Source organism: Athene noctua, chromosome 24 (genome assembly GCF_965140245.1).
Source record: "Athene noctua chromosome 24, bAthNoc1.hap1.1, whole genome shotgun sequence".
Lineage (NCBI taxonomy): Eukaryota > Metazoa > Chordata > Aves > Strigiformes > Strigidae > Athene > Athene noctua.
Window position 1 is genome coordinate 2,113,140 of NC_134060.1, and position 19,592 is coordinate 2,132,731.

At 45.6% G+C, this 19,592-nt stretch overlaps 1 protein-coding gene across 1 annotated transcript in view; it reads left to right on the forward strand.

Annotated features, from left to right (window-relative positions):
- Window positions 1–19,592, forward strand: part of CSMD2 (CUB and Sushi multiple domains 2) — a 305,387-nt gene that overhangs the window by 161,794 nt on the left and 124,001 nt on the right. The window contains exons 11-13 of the mRNA XM_074925977.1: window positions 403–506; window positions 5,617–5,729; window positions 14,243–14,425. Of these exons, the coding sequence (XP_074782078.1) occupies window positions 403–506; window positions 5,617–5,729; window positions 14,243–14,425 (400 nt within the window). The remainder of the gene's footprint in view (window positions 1–402; window positions 507–5,616; window positions 5,730–14,242; window positions 14,426–19,592) is intronic.

Below are 19,592 nucleotides of genomic sequence, written 5' to 3' on the forward strand. Positions count from 1 at the left end.
AAAGACTCTCAGCTTGCACCGTATGTAGCAAATACCCTGCCTGTATGCACACTGAAATCCATCATCGTAACCTCAGGTTTATGAAAGAAATTGTAGCAGTACCTGGTGAAAAAAAAGGCTGCTGAAATCCCAACACACATATCCTCATCAACAAAGTCATCTAGAAAATCGATAGATAACACAGAAAAATCTGAGGGGTGATTTCAGTAAGATCTCAATCTGTCTGGAAAGAAGGGCTACAGTGCTATAAAAAGTGAGGACGGTCACCTTTGGTGATGTCCTGAAGATATTAATGCTCTTATAAATTGCTCCTCAATAGACAACCAGATAAATAAACAAGACAAGAGGATCTGCTGGCTGTCTTGGCAGTTGATTCCTATTAACGTGCTGCATCTTTGCCAGGTTATCAAACTCACCTTTGAAGAATTTGAACTAGAAAGAGGATATGACACTCTGACAGTGGGTGATGGAGGACAAGTCGGAGACCAGAAAACTGTGCTTTACGTGTAAGTAGCATGTCCTTTGTCCCCGTGAGAAACCCCCACCTGGTTTTGCCTGGCGAGATGTAGCCGATGCGTTTGGCTGCAGGAGTCCCAGGCTGGCTGCTGTACCTCACGGGCTGGTTTATTTGCTTTTTATCATTTTTGGTGGAGCTGACTATTCTTGGTGTGTTCATCCCTCATCACATTCTCTTAGGCTTCACCTGACAGAAAGACCTTTACCTTTTTGCTTTGCTTCTCTTGCACTGGCCCCTCAGACAGCTTGAGCCTGTCCAGGGAGCTGAGTGATCGGGATTAAAGTTTGGATAAAAGAATAAATGTGAACCAGACAGAAACTGAGAACTGTTTGGATCTCTCTCTCCTGTGCTGTCCTCCTTGTGCGGTGCAAAGTGGCTGTAAATCCGTTATCTTTGAGTGACATCCTGAGCATTTTACACCCAGTGTGCCTTTGTGTAAATGATGACACGTGCTTCTTCAAGGCTGAGAATTGCCCCCCCCCCCCCCCCTCAATTTATATCTTTTAGTTTGCAGATACGATGTTCTGTGGATGTTTCCTCAGTAGAGAAAACATTGTAGATAGTCCTACTTCCCTTCCAGGCCTTCCTATATCAGTGTTTTCCATCTAAATATGTTTTGAGTGGGGTTTTGGTGGTTTGGGGTGGTTTTTTTGGTTTTGTGTTTTTTTTCAATTTTAATAACGAAGAAAGGCCATGCGAGCAGCGCAGAGCCAATCCAGCCGTGCTGAAGGAACAGCTGAAATCTCCGATGCTGCCAGTTTTTAGATTAAAGATTTGCTGTGTCTACTGTCTTTAGAAGATTTAAATACCAGGTGCTTTATGTTAGAGTGCAGTTAATGCAGGGAATAAAAGGGAGATAGGCTCTGTCTGGGCATTTGCCATCTCCTACTCAGTGCTGAATAGCTGGAGATGGTTTTAGGTTTCAGCTGGAAGGAGCGTGTTGTTCAAAATGATCCAAAGCGACGTGTGGCTTAGCAGATCAAAGGCAAGAGTTGTCCCTGACCCATGTAAGCATCAGTTCCTGGTGTGTGCTGGTTTTTAGGCAGTTTGAGGTTGGTGAGGGCGCTTGGCTGCTCTGAGGAAGGCAAGTGCTGGGACCTCGGAGTTTTGATGGAGGGTGGCAGTGTGCACATCACAGAGGGCTTTATCCTCCTTTTAAGCTTTCATGTCTCTGAATTTTAGTTTTACATATGGTGTGCTCCACTCTGAGTCTGCACCCTGCTAAGGAAGTGGTTGTAGTGGGTGTGGATCCCTGCGTAGCATCGGGGTAAGTCAGGATCTTTTACAGTAGCCTCTAGAAAGCAAGGTGAGAGTGAGCCTTGATCATCTTTCAGCAGGCTGTTTGTTCTCATTAACCTGCTGATGCTGATGGCTTGTATCTGCCCTTCTTCCAGTAAAGTCCCTCTGTTCCTTTTCTGAAGGGTCAGTGAGAAATCAATTTGTGTATCATTCAAATGTAATTGTAATAATTGTGTATCATTTAAATCCACTTTACTGAAGAAACAATGATTCTGCTAAAGCTTTTCTGAATCATTAAAGTAAAACACTGTGCAGCTTTATGGAAATTCAAAATTTAAAAACTGTTGGAGCCCTCAGGGTGCCGTACGTTTGAGTACTAGAGGAAATCTGTCTGGCTCTGGGCTTCTCTGTCGTGTGCTGTGCTCCGAGCAGGAGGTGCAGCCCTGCCGCAGTGGGAGCAAATAGCAGAGTAGGTGCCGAGTCGTGCCCAGCCCTGCGTCTGTGCCAGGCTGGGCTGCTGCCTGCGGTGCCCGACTTCAGGCCAGCCTCCAGCACCTGCAGGGCTTCGCTCTGTATCGCAGAGTCGGTCCTGGCCCACGCCTGCCCGGTCCCACAGCGTGCCCAGCGCGAGGGAAGGTGTAGAGCCAGTGGTGGTCGACAAAGTCTCGGAGAGGTCCTGAGGGCACTTGCAAGGCCGCGTACTGGAGCAGAAACTAGGAAGAGTCACCGTGACTTCCCGAAGGAATATTTGAAGTGATTGGAACTGGGGCCACCAGCATCCAGATTTAGTGTCTTGAAGGGCTCCCGTCTCCTCTGTCTGATGAAAAATGTGCATGAACAAACAGCTCTCCAAAAGCTACTTGAGCAGAGTCGTCGTACTCTTTCCAACTGGTAGAGAATATTTCATACTGCGTTTTTTTAATTCCTCCTCTTCACTTGTTTTTCCACAATAATGTGGAATCAACCTCCCACTCCATTTTCACTTATCTTAATGTTTGCTCGTCTCTCGGAAACCTCTTGTTTCCCTGAGGTTCATTTTCCTATACATTTCTTTTCAGAACATGAACGCTGGTGATACTTAGGTCAGGAACTCTAACCTGCAGTGTATATAAATGTAAAGTCTGATCATTGCAAAAGTGTTTGTAATTAAAGTGTCACAGAACATTTCACAGCTGATTGGTCAAAATGTGCAAATTACTGCCAGGGGAGTAGTTTGTAATAACTTGCTGAAATGATTTCTCATTCCATCCTTTTTTGTTTGCCTGAAGCCCATGAAGATTTGCCTCGATTTGATTTTAATCATTCCACATTTTCTCACTCTGTATTAGCTACTCAACACCTTGCTAATGCAAATTTGGAATATCTGAGACTGTCTGCACAAGGTGGAGCATCTGGTATCTCCTCCTGGTGCAGGAGAACTTTCTGTTAAATTGCTGATGCTAATCCGAAAAGGAAAATATTTTTTTTTTTTTAATCTGGGAGTATAAATTGAAAAGTAATGAAATGTGAGAGAGGTGTGAAGACCGCAGAAATGCTCCATTTGTAAAGTCCATGGACAACTTTTCTCAGCGTTTGCTGCCCTCTTACCGACTGTCAGCTGAGTTCATATATCGGGTATATCCACTGGATATGAGCTGTAGTTTTCTTGAAGAAAACATGCAGAAAAACCTATCCCTGTCAAAGATAGGAGTTCCAATTTTTGTACTACTCTTCATTTATTCTCGGCTATTCAAGAGGAACTCAGTCCTGCAGCCTCTGAAACCAAGAAATACATTTAAATCAACTTGCATAGCAGCAGACGTTATCCCAAACTGAGGTACGAAGGACCATTTGTTTCCAGTCTCACTCTCATCCCTGTAAAATGCATCTCGGAGAACATAACAGATTGTTAGGCTGAGCTTTCTGACTTGCAGAGAGGATTTTATTCCCTAAAGTAACAAGCACCCAAATCAATCATTCAGCTTGTTAAAGCGGAATGGGAAAGCATGCACAAACCTTTGAAGCGCCTTTTTCTGAAGGTTTTTCTCTGGGTATGTTCCTCATTCCTGCCTGTCTGCTGCTTAAATAACTTGAAAAGAATCAACAATAGCGCTTCTTCTGCACTCTCCATCAAGCTCTCTGGATGCAAAACAGTCATTAGAACAAGATTACTTCTTAATTTACTGGCACCCTGGGATCAATAAAACTTCTGGTGCAGGTCAAAGCAATAACAGAGCAAAGGTGGGAGCAGAACTGGGAGAGCTTTGATGGGTTTGGGAGACATGAATGTGATTTCAACGGAAAAACACACTCCAGATTTAACAGCCGAAGCTTGGGCTGTGGCAGGTTTTTCGGGTGTTACAGCGGTCCCTGGTGTGTATGTGACTGGTGAACGTCTCGGATGGGGAGGAGAGGTATGTGTGTGGCAAGGTTGGTCCCATTTGCAACGTCGGGTACATGTCGGGCTGTTGGAAAGAATCTGGCACTCAGCAGGTAGCCAGTGTTAAGAAATGTCAAGTGAACAGAGTAAGTAGCACAACCCTTCAAGCAGTCATTTGGCTTCACTCTAAACGAACAGTAATTGGCAGCTCAGCCATACTGTCTCCGATTACCCAGGAAACTGGGAATTGCAACAATTATGCCCGGAGGTTGCAAGTTACATTTATTCACGTGATGCTATCAACACACAGCTGCTGGGTTTGTTCCCTTGCAGTATCGGTTTGCAAGAATTCTGCCTTGAGAGCTTGGGGATCAATTTTATCAGGAAGTCTTTCAGGTGCTGCTGTTGTACTTGAGAACGGTGCCAGGCAGAAGCCACGTCCATCCGTATGTGCGTGGTTAGATTTAAGCAAACACTAGAGGAAAAAACAACCCCACCTATCCACTTGCAGTAGTTGCACTTAAGGTAATTTATAAATTTATCGTAGATGATACCCTAGCAGAAATAGTACAACAACAACGTTAAACACTGCCACTAAGCCAGGCAACACAACGCTCATACTCCCGTAGTAATGATCCCTTCCCACACACTGTTACTCTGCTTTCAGAAGCAGAGGGAAGGGAAGGAGCTGAGCTCAAAGCGGGCATTTGTGCGTGTGTAAGTGCCTCCACTGGTGCTTGTGTGGGTGGGGGATAGAACTCTAGAGCTGTGTTGAACCACAACAAGGTGATTAATCCCAAAGGCTGAATGAGCCGCACAGGGCTCATTAATACGGATATATTGGTGACATTTTTCTAAATCTCTTCAGCTCTCCCAGGAGTTTCCTTGAAGGGCAGAAAATGTCCCGACCAACCTGCACCGCCTGGATTAGTAGCACTTTTCAAGGGCTCGCAGAGCATTCAGCAGATTTGAGTGTTGTGCCTTGTCTTCGAGGGGTTTTTTGAGATCCTTGGGGGAAAATTCTCTGTCAGGATAGAATTGGAGCAGAGAGCGTGTTGCAAGTAAATTTTTGCAGTTCTAGAAAACACTCTGAAGGCAGTTAATAGGATTCAGTCACCAGTATGGGTTCTGGGAATTTTATTTGTTTGCATATGTTTTGCTTCAGTGAGAAAGAAAATGATTGTTATTGATGTTGAGTAATATATTGTGATAATGCTACTAAATTGTAATCATTATAGTGATGATGATAGTAACTTGCAGGCCCTCAACTGTGGTACAGACTCACTGTCCAGGTATGCAGAAAGATACTGAGAGGCTCATCAGTCTTCAAAATCTATCAGGTTTTTTGGGCAATGTTCTGTTTTGGGGTTATTCTTAACTGTGTTGGCGTCGCGCTCGTTATTTTCTGCTCCTACAGAGGTATATGTGGTCTTTATTTTGGTGGAAAAATAAGTTTGGGGAGGCATACAGGCTGTTCACTTGTTCTTATTTATTTTTACAGCTTGACAGGCACCACAGTCCCTGATCTGATCGTTAGCACACACCACCAGATGTGGCTCCTCTTCCAGACAGACAGCGTCAGCAACTTGCTGGGATTCAAAGCAACGTACGAAGGTAATCCAAGCATCTCTCTCAGAATTTACCTGTTTTAAAAGGATCAGGGATGAGATGGGTACAGTAGTTCAGGAGAAAAGAGAGAAGCTTCTCTAAATACGTTGAAGCTCTGCAAATTTTTTTTCTTAAAACCGAAGCTTTGCTCCAGTAAGAACAGCTTTCATGAATTCTTTTCCATGAAAGCAGGCTGGGTGGGTAATGTTTCATTGCCATTTCATCTGCTTTGTTGGAAAGGAGTTGGTGCATTTCAGCTGATGGCAACAGACTGTGTCTGTGGGAGAAAATGAGATCAAGTCATGGTTCCAGTACCAGTGGTTCCAGTAGATTAGCGGTATCAACTACGTTAAACTTTGACTAGTCTGGAATGAAATGAAATAAAAGTTAATGCTGGATTTTTCAAAAGAAACTCATGAAATGTATTAAGATGTGAATGCTGAGGTCTGTTATAAGCTTCTGTGTTTACTGTTGTCGTAGGCATTTGTGAAGTTAGAGAAAGTGCGATGGAAGAGTGCTCCTTCTAACGCAGTGTGACTGGTGATTCTAGCTGAAGCTTTTCTTGGGACTCCTGGTCTGAGTTGCTTTTCGATTTTTTCAGCCGTCTCCTATCTTGTGTCTCCACACTTGGTGTGAGCACGCGGGGTCCTTCGCTCTCCCCGCGAGCTGCGCTCTGCGTCCGACAGCCCTGCGGAGGGGGAGCTTGGTTCTGCAATGCAGACACCCAGGAACACTTGCACTTAGATGTCAGCTTCTTTTCGGTATTGTTGTCATCTTGAATTTTTTTGCAAAGCACTTGAATGCCTTTGTTTTCTCTAGGACTTGCTGATACCAGGGATAGTTTATGCTTTTGGCTCTGATGCCTAAAAGTAGACACACAAATCTTCATCTAGACATGGAGGCTGCACCTGAAACGTCTTGAGTAGCAGCAGCTTCCATTGACATCAGCGCTAATATTTAAATCTCTTTCATTCAGGGGCCCTAAATGCACATTAGCGTTCATTCATTTTTAAAAGTGTTTCTCTGGGACTTTCCATGTTTCAGGGAAGTGTCCTGTTGTGGCCAGGCCAGGACCTGCCCGTAGCAGTGCTGCTGACTGATGCTGAAGTAACAGTGGTGAGGAGCCTGAAGGGACCCCCACCTCCCAGAAAACCTTTTTGGACTAAATGCCAGCGTGGCCAGGCAGGCTGAGCAGCACCTCGAAGCGGGCACTGGGTCGTGATGCCGGAGTGTTTGCAAGACCAGGTCAGCAGAAGAGCCAGAGAGAGAGAGAGATGAGAGAATGGAATTAAAAGAAGGAAAAGGCAAATCCAGCCTGGTGGTCTTAATGGTGCTGCTCTGAGCCTGCCTACCTTGTCCAGCTCATCCAAAGGGGGATGTGGACGTGTTCTTCCAGGCTCTTGGTAAATCTTATGCTTACCCTATAGCATAGCCCATAAAGTTACACAGCACATGATATAGGGACTTCCTGACGCTGTTCTTCATCTTTCATGAATTTTGGATCTATAGGAGCTTGACTTTTTTTTTCTCTTCTGACTTGCTTCGATGTTACTCGTAGCTTGATCTATAGCAAGGCTGAGCTGCTCTGGCTCCCTGTGACCTCCACGGCCACTTTGGGGATCACCATTATCATTCCTGCTTTGGAGTCCTGTTGCAAAGAGCTTCCAGTGTCCAATGTGCTTCTCCCTTCCCCCTGCATCAGCTTTACCTGCACAGCTGCTGCCTATTTTTCTCTACTCTTCTAGGTCCATAACTTCCTAGAAGAAGAAAAAAAAAGGAGTGTTCTGGTTCTGCTGTCCCCTGATGAGCCTTAAAGGAGGGACCGTTCCCCGGGGAGTGCCTGTCCTTTGCGTGTATTAGAAGCAGAGGCTACTCTCTGCCTGTCGTTCAAATCTTTTGGTTCTTTCTGAGCATCTTTACAGTTTTTGTGCAGCATCTTACTGACCTTGCAGAACAGATTTGTGCATGAACAAGGAAATACACTCTGTGCCTAAGGTCCATGCTGGCACTATCCTGAGGTTAAGCTAACCTCCAGTCAGTCAGGTCCATAAAACTCCTTAGTTTTTTGCAAATGCTTTGAGTTAAAGCAAGAGACATTTAAGTAAGAGGCAATTAGCACTTGCCAAATACATTATGAAATTACATGCAACTTCCTAACAAGTTTCAGTATCAGTTTTATGGCCACGCTTCTTCCTAATTGCGAGAGGAAAATTACAGCTAATGGAGCTATATAAAGTCAAGACCAAAAATCTGCCTAATAGAAGGGCAGAGTATTGCTTATAGAGTATGTTTAAATAATCATCGATCCTAAAATGTGTAAGTTTTAGTGTATGTTTTAAGCGTAACAATCATAAAGCCTGTTGCTAGTGCTGAAACAGTTACACCTAAGAGATTTATTGGTGCAGATTCAGGGACCTGTTGGAAGAAATGTGCTGAGGAGGGCAATGTACCATCAAATTTTTAATGTCGGGTTCCTGAGAAGGGGGAGCCAACAAGGTTCTCTGGCTTCATTTGCACCAGGAGGAGTATACAAAGCACAAGGTGCCTGAACTCAGATTTTTTTCCAAAACTGCACTGCAAGATGGGGATGCGTTTGGAACAAATGCTCAGTGGGTGTAAATCAGTGTGACAGCATTGATTTTCAATTAAGCTGTGTCAGTCTTTACCAGCTGAGGATCTGGTTCATTAATGTTCAGGAAGATTACTTCTAAATCTCCAATGTCTCAACTGCAGCCACTTTTATCCTTTTAAACAGACATTCTTTCATAATAGTGAACTATGGTTTTGGTCTTCCAGTGCTTGTCAGAAGAAATTTGTATTAAGCTCTACTTTGCTGGAAAAGTCTTTTCTTTCTCACGACTATAGCGAGCTGATTGATACTGCAATTTAGTGCTTGACTTGTGAGCGGGCTTACAGCCTCCCGGGGTCCTGGGTCTTATCTTCACCCTTCTTTCCTTTAATCTCAGATGACTTGTTCTGAGAATACCTTCCCCTTAGAGCTGATGCCTTCCACAGCCATCAAAATGGTTCTTTGAAAGTTCCCAGGTCAACCCCTTGTAGCGGTTAAGAATAAATAATTCCCTCGGGTAACATTTTCAGAAGTTCTTCAGAAATTTAGGGTTCTTTGAAGAGGGAGGATTCAGACTCCCGTGATCTTATCTGCAGTCCTTCCACAGTTATGTTCCCTGTCAGTGAACTGAAGATGTTGGGTCTCCTTCACAGGTGAGGTGTGGGGGGAAAAAACATGTTTCTGTTGCTGATGAGCTTGAGGTTATTACAAGCAATAGTATAAGAGTAAATCAATAGTATAAAATTTTGTGGTAAGAGACAGCAATATTAAAACATGAAAAAATAGAACAAAGCCAGATTTTAATTTAATCTTACATTTATATTTATAGATTTTTAATATGAAGTAATAATTTAAAATTAAAACTAGATTTATAGATGCACACACTAATCTAGTTTGGATTTCTGCTGGAATTGTGTTAGTTTAGGTAGAGCTGACTAAGGTTCTGAACTACCAGCATGCTGCGGGCAGGGGATGATTAAACAATATTTATTGTTGTTGAAATGCTGACTAAGTGGTTGGCTCTGGAGAGCTTAGCTTTAGAGCTGAAATGTAGCCCCATGGTGCTAAGAGGCTTAGGAGCTCTGCAGAGCTGGAGCCTGAAGATTTCCTCAACTGACCTTTCTGGTTTTAATCAAATCGGTGCTGCCCAGGGTGTTTGGTTGGGTGAACTTGCTGGGTTTCCACATCTGTTTTGACATATGTGAGAACTCTGTATATAGATGCCTGGATGGCAGCTGCGTGTAAAGGTGTTCATACGTGTGTATATATGTCAAATTGGGAACAACGATGTCTTAAGTTGCCTGATCCTGGGAGACTTGGGGAAAAAATGACACCTGATGCTGCTGCTGTTCAGAGTTAGCTTTCAAAGCTGAGGCTGTGCTCCCTGGAGCCCTGTCTTTTTGGTTTTGTCTAGTGAAATGCTCTCAGGTTTCACTGAGAAGCAAGTGATGTGCAGGGGCTTTCCATGGATTATGTGTGTTTGACACTGAGTTGTGTGGTGTGGTGACACGCTGCTGGGACGTGATGGCATCCAGAGGGACCTGGACAGGCTGGAGAGGTGGGTCCATGGAAACCTCATCCATTTCAACAAGGCCAAGGGCAAGGTCCTGCCCATGAGTTGGGGCAATCCCAGGCACAAACCCAGGCTGGGCGAGGAGGGGATGGAGAGCAGCCCCGAGGAGAAGGACTTGGGGGTGTTGGGGGATGGAAAACTGCCTGTGAGCCAGCACCGTGCGCTCATAGCCCAGAAATCCACCCGTGTGCTGGGCTGCACCCAGAGCAGGGTGGGCACAGGGCCAGGGGGGGATTCTCCCCCTCTGCTGCTCTGGGAGACCCCCCTGCAGGGCTGGGTCCAGCTCTGGGAGCACCAACAGCAGAAGGACACGGACCTGCTGGAGCGGGGCCAGAGGAGGCCACGGAGATGCTGGGGGGGCTGGAGCCCCCCTGTGAGGACAGGCTGGGAGAGTTGGGGGGTTCAGCTGGAGAAGAGAAGCTCCGGGGAGACCTTAGAGCGGCCCCCCAGGGCTGAAAGGGGCTGCGGGAAAGGGGGGAGGGACTCTGGATCAAGGGGTGTAGGGATAGGACAAGAGCTAACAGGTTTAGACTGACAGAGGGGAGATTTAGATTAGGTATGAGGAATAAATTCTTCCCAGTGCAACACTGGCCCAGGTTGCCCAGAGCAGCTGTGGCTGCCCCCTCCCTGGCAGGGTCCAAGGCCAGGTTGGACGGGGCTTTGGGCAACCTGGGCTAGTGGAAGGTGGCCCTGCCTAGGGCAGGGGGGTGGGACTGGGTGATCTTTAAGGTCCCTTCCAACCCAAACCAGTCTGTGGTTTAATTTTTTAGGTTCTACATTACCTAACCCCCCAATATTGTCAATGGTGGAAGTCTCTCAGGAAAGCTCGTGTTTATGTCTTTCCCACTCTGCTTCTCCATTAAATGTATTGACTCCTGTCAGAAAACACTAGCGCTGAAATACTGCTGAACCAACAGACACGAGGGCTTTTAGCTTATGGTGTGTTGACCTGAACTGCTCTTGTTACTTGTATTTAAGTCTCATATAAACCTTAGTGGGAGTGATTTGATGTTATACCACAGGGTTTTAATGAGCCTGCTAGATTCAGTTTTTGCATTTGCCCTGCAACAGTGATTTTCAGAAGGAAGGGATGTGGCAAAGATATGCAGAAAGCTCCTTTCCTTCTTAGTTTAGCCCTTCCTCCTCATGTATTCCCTCTTTAGATCCTCTTTTCCTCATATTAATAGTTGGAATCAACAATAGAAACACCCTGGTCCTGGTTCCTTCAGATACACCCCGCAGTATTAGCTCTCGCTGGTTTAAGCACAGTTAAGATGGGTAAGAAATAATGTGTGTGAAGCCAAGTGTTTTCTTGAGGGTTTTTTTCTGACTAGGGGTAACATTTCTGTGATTTCCTTAGGTATGACCTCTCAGTGCTCACAAATCCCACGTCTTGTGAGTATTTTTTTTTTTTTTTCCCAGAAACTGAAGTTTTGCTATAGCAGTGCCTGCTTGCAGCTTCGAGATTCTCATTTTCCTCCAGAGCCAAGTCAAGCAGGAGCAGAAATTCCCATGGAACCCCAGGAAGAGTGGCCTCAATTCTGGGTGCCTGCAGTGTTTCTGTGCAGCTGTGTAAAGGAGCAGAGAGGTTTTGCTCGCATTAGTCACTCTGGAAGTGTAGGCTGCCTCCTCTGCGCTGAGCAGAGGGACCCAGCTTCCCCACCCACCGCCAGAAGACAAATAGCCTAAATAGCTGATGAAAAATTCCTGGTGAAACATTTTCTGTTCGAAAAATGCTGTTTTGTCAAAATCTTATCTGCATGATATAATATTTGATGGAGAAGTTTTGAAAGATTCGTTTCAACTTGTTTCATTTATATAATGTCAAAACACTTGATTTAGATGTTCTTGTTTAGTTTTGACTTTTATTATTCTAATGTGGAAGTGATTTTACTTAAACATTCATCAGGAGAAATGGTTCAGTCTAATTGAAGTAACATGTTTTGATATTTCTGAATCACTCATTTCTGGAATTTCTGCTCTGCTAAATATCTCATGAATTTTACTACGTATGAAAAGAAACGTAGGAACCAGGGGATTTTCTCGGGACAGAAATTCCATTTTCTGACCTCTGATGTAGTGAAATGTGCTATAGCTGTGTTTGCATCCTGCTAACAAGGAGATCCCATGCACGGTGGAAAATGTGAGCTCTAATTCTTCATTTCTTTCCCATTCTGAAAGCTGAGACTTGGCTCTGTCTGGAGGGATGTTCCAGGTGGGTTCATGCAGTGTGGCAGAACAGGAGCACACAAGCTCCCAAGCGCGGGGGCAGCCAGGGGAGGGAGGAGACCCTCCAGGCAGTGCCTTGCAAGCATCTCTCTTACCTTTCTTCTTTCTCAGCACAGGAGCAAACGGGAGGTATTTCTCTTTGCCTAGCTGCACTTTTTCTGAGTGCCTGGTAGCCTCATTTTACAAAAGCAATGAACGTGCTGAACGCCTGTAGCTCCCCTTGGCCGGAGCCCCTCAGCCCGTCTGCCTGCAGCCCCCAGCGGGGTTCCCCTGGCCACTGTCCCTCCGGAGCCGCAGACACGTGCAGCTCTTCAGGGTGAGATCCTGGCCGTGCCGAACCTGGTGACAGAACTCCACGGGCTGCAGGAGGACGGGGCTCCCTCTCTGAGCTGGGTGTGGGCAGGAATAGGTTGAGTGTCTGTGGGTTAAAGAGTTTTGTCACATCTTGGTGGAGGAGCAGCCCGAGCAGTCCCGTCACTTCTGCTCCCCGTGGCCCTGGCAGTGCCGGGTTCAGGGTGGGCTGCGAGGTGACTTAATGCTTTGTTCGTTGTCTTAAGGGGTGCCTGGAGTGACAGACATTAACTTCCATCTCATTTTGACCAAATATCAGCAACTAGAGTCGTACCAAGACATTCAGTATTTCCTTCCCCACGGCGCCAACACTGCAGGCTTCAGTGACAGCAGGAACTGGAGATGCTGGGTGAAGGGCACCCTGCACGGCAGCTCGCCGTCGGTGTTATTTGCCAATACTGTATTTCAGGACTTCAAGCTGTGGGAAGGAAAGGAATAACAAAAATTAATTTTTAAAGGCTGTTGACGTGTAGCAGAAAGCGTTATCAGTTTCCTGTGTCCCTTGTTAGGATACACGTTTGAAATCTGCATGCTACCCTCTGTTCTTGTTACTATTTCTTGAGTTTTAAAGCTGAATTTTCATTTCATGACTTGCAGTATTTGTCGCCTGCTTTTTTTAAAATTTTATTTTGGAGAGTAACGTACAGTTCAGTGCTACTTCAGTCTCTACACTTTTTTATCCCTTATATGCAAGTACGAATCTTAAACATTTGGATTTTTAAAGTCTTCTGGAAGATACATAAATCTTGGAGAACTATTTTCACTGACAGACAAAAAAGAAAGCCATTTCATGAAAGCTTTAATAATAATTTTTGTTAAATTATTTTGGGGATGCTTCATTGCCTGGCGGTGATGTTTTAGTTCATGGTGTATACAGCAGGGGCAGGAGCTAGGGGCCTTGTGACTTCTATTCAAAATACACCTGTATCTAAGTTGCCTGAAGTCAGCATAATAATGAGGTGCTTGTTGTTATTCAAACCAAATTGGAATATTAGATGGAGTAATGCAAATCTTGGATTACGCGATTTCTCTCTGTAAAGAAAATGTCATAAAAGAAGTTTCCAATTTGGTGTAAGAAATTGAAAATGAGGAGAAAAGACAGCGAGACTGATCATAGATGATGGGGATAAAAACTAGAGAACGTGGAAGACGAGATGAATGTGAAGCGGGTGAATAATGTGGGAGCAGTAAGGAGGCTGAGAAGGAATGAAGTTTTGTAGCTAATAGTGGGACAGAGCGGGGGACCCTTTTGAAATGTAATTGTACGGAGCAGAAGATAACAGAAAATTGTGTCCGTGATTTACTTGAAGTCAAAATACCCGCACAGCAAGAGATCAGCTCTTACGTTTCCATGCAATAAGGTGTGAGCTCTCTGCTTCGGGACCACAGGGAGAGATGGAAATGGGGGGGGAGGAGGGCGGGATGACAGAGCCACCCTGAGCGCGTCACTTTGCCCAAGAGTGCCGAAGGTCCCGTCGGGCGATGCGTCGTCTCTCTGCTTCAGAAAGCCTTGAAGCGGGTGCAGATTGGGATCTCCTTGGGTATCGCTGCGTTTTCCATTTAGCTGTGATTAATTTAAGGACGAGGAGGTATTTAGGAGAGCCTTTCGGTGACAGTGGTGAGATCTGCGTGTTACGGCAGATCTCGGCTGCGTTCTGCGCCGCTGCTGGCCCCGAGACCGTGCGGAGGGGCCGGCGCTGCCTCGGGGGTCCTCTGGGTGCTGGCCCGGTGTGGCAGGTATGGCAGCAGCCCGGTGGCAGAGCCTTCCCCATGCAACTTGTGTTTTCTCTTTTTCAGAGATTGACCAAGGGAGCTGCGGCGATCCCGGGATCCCAGCCTACGGCAGGAGAGAAGGATCCACGTTTCGCCACGGGGACAGTCTGAAGTTTGAGTGCCAGCCTGCCTTTGAGTTGAAGGGACAGAAAACAATTACCTGCCAAAAGAGTAGCCAGTGGTCTGCTCAGAAACCAGTTTGTGTTTGTAAGTCAGTGAGGAGACGGCTCTAAACTATCGTCCTTGTGTGGTGAGGTGGTGGTGTAAGCAGTGTGTCTGTGCTCTGTGCGTGGTGCCCGCGTGGGGCAGAGATGGCACCTGCCTCCAGCTTCACTTAACTGAAGCTGTGGGGAGTTTGGTTTGGCTCTTCTCTCAGCAGAGAAGGGATGTGCAGCGGGGCCCAGCGTCCAGATGGAGATTTGGGCTTGTGCTGGGACCGTGTGCTCCCTCTGCTCTGCCCTCCCAGCGTTCTGGTTCCGATCCCTTCTGGAGGGAAAGCAGGACCTTGGTGTCTGATACAGGAGACACGGACACGGACACAAACCCAATAATAATTTAAAACTTGATTTTTGGCCATTTATTCTTCCTTTATTATCTGACAATATTCAAGTTCCCTGCTGCTGGATCTCAATTTTTAATTTGTTGCATGAGTTCTCAGCAGAAGTAAGATATTATGCTCTCAGTAGTGACTAAGGATAAAATTTTCAGATGTAAATAGCAGTTAAATGCACGGTCCCTTCTGGGTTTTAATGATCTCACTGTCCTTTGAAGATGCATTTGGCAATCTGCTTTATTATGTTGACTCGGAAACAGTGTTGTATTTGGACATTACCAAAACTCTCAAAATTATCTATATTTTCCCCAACTGGTGACAAGCAAACTCTTCTTTTTGTCTCATCTCTACTTCGTTGGATATGTTAAAAATCTGTGTCTTTGAACAGATACTGTGGTGTAGAGGAGTGAGGCTGAACCAAAAAAAAAAAAAAAAAAGGAAAGAAAAATTCGGTTGAGCAACAAGCAGCGGATAAAAGTATGGGGAGAATGGGTAGAGAGAAATGTTAATTTTTATAGGTGTGTATTTACTATAGATAAACAGATATGCTGGCGTTAGGTACTCCAGCACAAAATGCTCGTTTGTAGTGTGAGAGGAGTGGATCGGTACCAGGGGTTACACAGTGTGGGGGAGAAAACCTCGTTACTTCAGGGCTGAGTCTGGGTTCTGCAGGAGCTGTGGGAGAAGCGGGGGCTTCAGCCTCCCTGCACTGCCCGTTTGTGGGAGAATGTGGGAAAGCGGTGGCAAGTCAGTGCCTTTCTTTTCAAACACTAAAGTTCTGAGTGTTTGAGAATGTCTGGATAAAGGAATCAATTACTTGGTGAGTTTTGCCTTTTCTGGACGCTGTGACTCCCTCCCTACTTGGTTTTCTCTGTAAGCAGATCAGCTAAAGGGGTTGATGAGGAAAATGGAGTTTTCCTGGTCGTCTTTGAAGTGGGAAATGTTAGACCATCTCCGTGCTTAGCATCAGAAGTGTTGGTTTGGTTTGGTTTCCAGAAGCTCAGATGAATTTGATCAGCTGATGGTCTGGTTGAGGTTCTTGCTGAGAGTTTGCAGTGAGACTGAACCCGTAGTTTGTGCCCAGTATGAGAGGATTGGATCGTCGTAATATAGGAAGGAGACTTACTGGAAAGTAGGATTATGTTTTGTAGGTAGATACTAAACAAGGGCATCCCAGCAAGCCCCAGTCAGCACTCCATGCAAAGCATAGCACAGGCATGAGTCTTTTAGCTAAAATAATTCCCTTGTACTCTGTGGCCCTCCAGCTTTGGATACTTAAATCAACAAGACAACATAGAGGTAGTGGAAAAAGTATTCCCACAGCCCCCTCTACACCTTTAGTCCCTGCCTTTATTCTAGACAGCATCGTACTAGTGTGCATGAATCAGAAGAGGTTACATTACAAAATGTGTAACCTGGCGTGAAATCCGCGGTGGGATTAGTAACAACTCTCTGTAAATGTCGGGAGACCATTAAATGTGTTGGGCATGAGGTGGGAAAATAAGGTAACCTGATTTATGTGCTGCTAGTTGGAATATGCAAACAACTCAGTGCTGCTGATTCTGGCTGCAAATGTGTGACAAATGCAGATGGAGATTAAATAGCACGCTATGGTGCATCCTGCTGTCCTGAGCAAATGATTTACGAGCAGGCAGAATTTATTGTGGAGAACTCATTTCCTGGGGCTTTGATGACAAAGCAACACAAACCGTTTAAGTAATGCATCTGCTTATTGCAACGGGTTCTTAATTCGCGACTGTCTGTGCCTTCGTGATAACAGACCTTCCATCTTCATCCTCTTCGTTGTCATTGCATCCCTGAGCTGTCCCAGGTGAGCACACAGGGCACTTGAGAAACTTTGCAAGACCTTCTGCAAACCCCTTGCTAAGCGGGGTGTCGCTGGCCTTGCTGTGTACGTTCGGGTTCTCTCTGATGAGCTGAGATCCTGAAACAAGCACGCTGGAGCGCGGGAACCTGCCGGCATGCAGCAGGATGGGGTAGCAGGGTCATCTCTGTGCTCTGAGCGTGGTGTCTGCTGCTGGCAGCGCGGCCACCGGGCTGTCTGTCAGTGGGGACTGGATACTGCAGAGCGCTCCTTCTCCCCATCCTGCAGCACCTCGTCGTGCTCTAATCACCTTCATAGTTGCTGCTCTTCGCTCTGCTGCGTTTTCACAGTTAGAGAACTGTGATGTCTGTCAAAGGCTAAGGCAGTTCTCATAACCCAGGATAACCCGGGCCATCGCTTTCATACAGTGCTGCCTTCAGGGTTGCTGAAGGACAGCGAAATGGGCTTAGGAGATGTCGTGTGGATAAATGTACCCAAGGAAAACCATTGTGCTACTTAGATGAAGTTTGTACTCTGACGGTAGGAACTCGTAAGGGTTATAATATTCCAACTGAAGTCTACGGTTACGTGTGGCTGAGGAGATTATTAAGCTTCTGAATGGGGAACCAGCCCATAATTACAGCTATAACGGGGAGCCGGTGAGTTGTTCAGTTACTGCGGTGAGAATGATGCTGAAAGTCTGGATAGGCATAGTCGGGGCGCAAGGGCGTTCCAGTAGTGCCATAACTTTCAAATACGTGGTTGGAAGTAGTGTTTAAACATCCTGGTGTATAGTAGGGAAAAACTCATTATCTGATTTTATGTGAACTGTTGCAGTGGAAGGCCCTGCTACAAAACATTTTCCGTGACCAAAATGCGTTTCACAAGGTTTTAGTTTCCTTGCCAAGGAAAGGAAGAGAAACACCCCCTCTGCAGGGGGCCAGTGCTCTCGGAGGGTTTCTGCAGGAAGTCTGACAAGGTTTTTTTTGCTATTTCTCTTCAGCAGCTTCCCTTCCCTTCCCTCCTCCTTCTCCTCCTCCTCTTCCTCCTGCAGCCCTGCCCCTGGGGGCCTGTGACCTGCAGCTCCTGCACCTTTAGCAGAATGGTTGACTTGCGCCAAGCAGCGCCGTCGTGTTGTGTGATAGGTAGCTGTGGCATAAACTGTCATGACAATAAATGTCACTTGTAACCATCTCACTGAATAAAGGCAGAGTTTTTGCCTTGTTTTAACTATCCTCTGCCAGTTGCAGTGGGAGAGCAATTTCTGAAATTATTTTCTGATACAAGTTTAATCCTGACCCGCAAACTTTCAAGTTTACTGGACCCGTCATGTGTTCTAAGAGTAAATAAAACATAGTGAAATAAACCAGTACGCATATTCTGATTGCAATGCCTCAAGCAAACCTGGGGGTGGAGGTTTTTGCACTGAACTGGGGTTATTTGTTTGGCGTCGCCTGACTGGAACCCCCCAAAGTCTGGGCATGGATACCTGCGGACGTGTGCGTGTGTTCACGTGGAGGGGCTGTCATTTGCGTTGTGCTTGTCCGAGTCCTTCTGGACTCCTCCCGACACTTTATGTCTGTTGATCTGATAGTTGTTACAGGGGTCTTGCTCTGGTTTTGCTTTAGAATCTTCATTAATTTCCAGTGACTTTCTTTTTGTTGTGTTACCATAATCTCTTTTTGTATTCTAGACCTGCTTAAGCAGTAGTCATGCATAATATTCCTCTAAACAGAGCAGAAGGCATTTTCCAAAGCATTTCCAATTGAAATTATGTTAAATCGTATGTTTTCTTCCCTGGCTTTGGAGCAGATGTTATGCTTTCTTTCCTCCTTGTTCACTTGAAAACCTCAAGCACGGCCCGTTACCCCTCGTGGAGTCGCTCACGGTGGCGGGGACACGCGGGGACGCCGGGAGGAGGCGGCACCGTGCCCGCTAACGCCGGGGGGCTGAGCTCTCCTGGTGCAAATGGGGCACTGACGCTCTTGGATCAGACTGAGCACCAAGGAAATCCCGTGTTTGCTCTGAGTTGGCTCTGGGAGGAGGCCGGCACAGCCCAGGCTCCCCGTCATTCCCCGCAGGTGTTCGGCACTGACGCAGTCGTCCTCTTCGGAGGCATTAAGATTTTGTGCATTCTTCCAGTCTTTTGAATGTTGGATTTTCCTTAACAGCAGTATAAAATCTCTCTCCTCCTTAGTGGCAATTACTCCTGGTTTTTGTTAATCCCATATCGGCCTATTATACCTGCTGAAGAATCTTAGCCTCTCTTTGTAAAGATTTGCACATTTTAGTTTTGCGCCGAGTGGCCAACCTTTTGTGTGTGCTCTCCGGTACAAACATTCAGGATTAGTGGCTGGAAATGCAAAGTGCAATAGATGTTTTCCCAGCAATGTACTGAACAGAACCATGTAATTTCACATCACTTGACAAGGTTTTCATTTAGCTCTAAATTAAATTGTCAGTTGGTCATTATTTTCTTTCTTTGTTTCTTTGCTTTCCTTCTTTACCTGCCCACTGTTCACAGCAACCTATGGAGCCTTCCCTATGAAGAGTAATTTGGAGAAAAGTGCATCTCCAAGTTAGCAGTGTAAAAGCATAGTTTCCCTTTTTAAAAATAATAGCTTTTTAACAGAGACAGTAGTTAACCCTTGGAGCAGTCTCCTGAAGGCAGTGATGGGTTCTCCATGCCTAACCACTTATAAATTGAGATTGGATACTCCTCTCTGGAGAGCTGTAGGAATCAGGAATTGTTTTATAATTCGTATGAAGGAGGCGGATGGTTAAGATCAAAATGATTCTTTATTGTGCAATAATTCTTTAATCGGCAATTCCATAAAATCTTTAAAAGGAATTGATACTTTTTTCATTATAAGGGAGTTTTTTAGACTTTTGAACTGTAGCACAGGCTCTCATTCTTCTGATGAAACTTAATCCTTTGTGTGCTCTTCATGTTATTTCTTTTATTCTTAATTCCTCTTTCTTTCTGCACTGCTGAT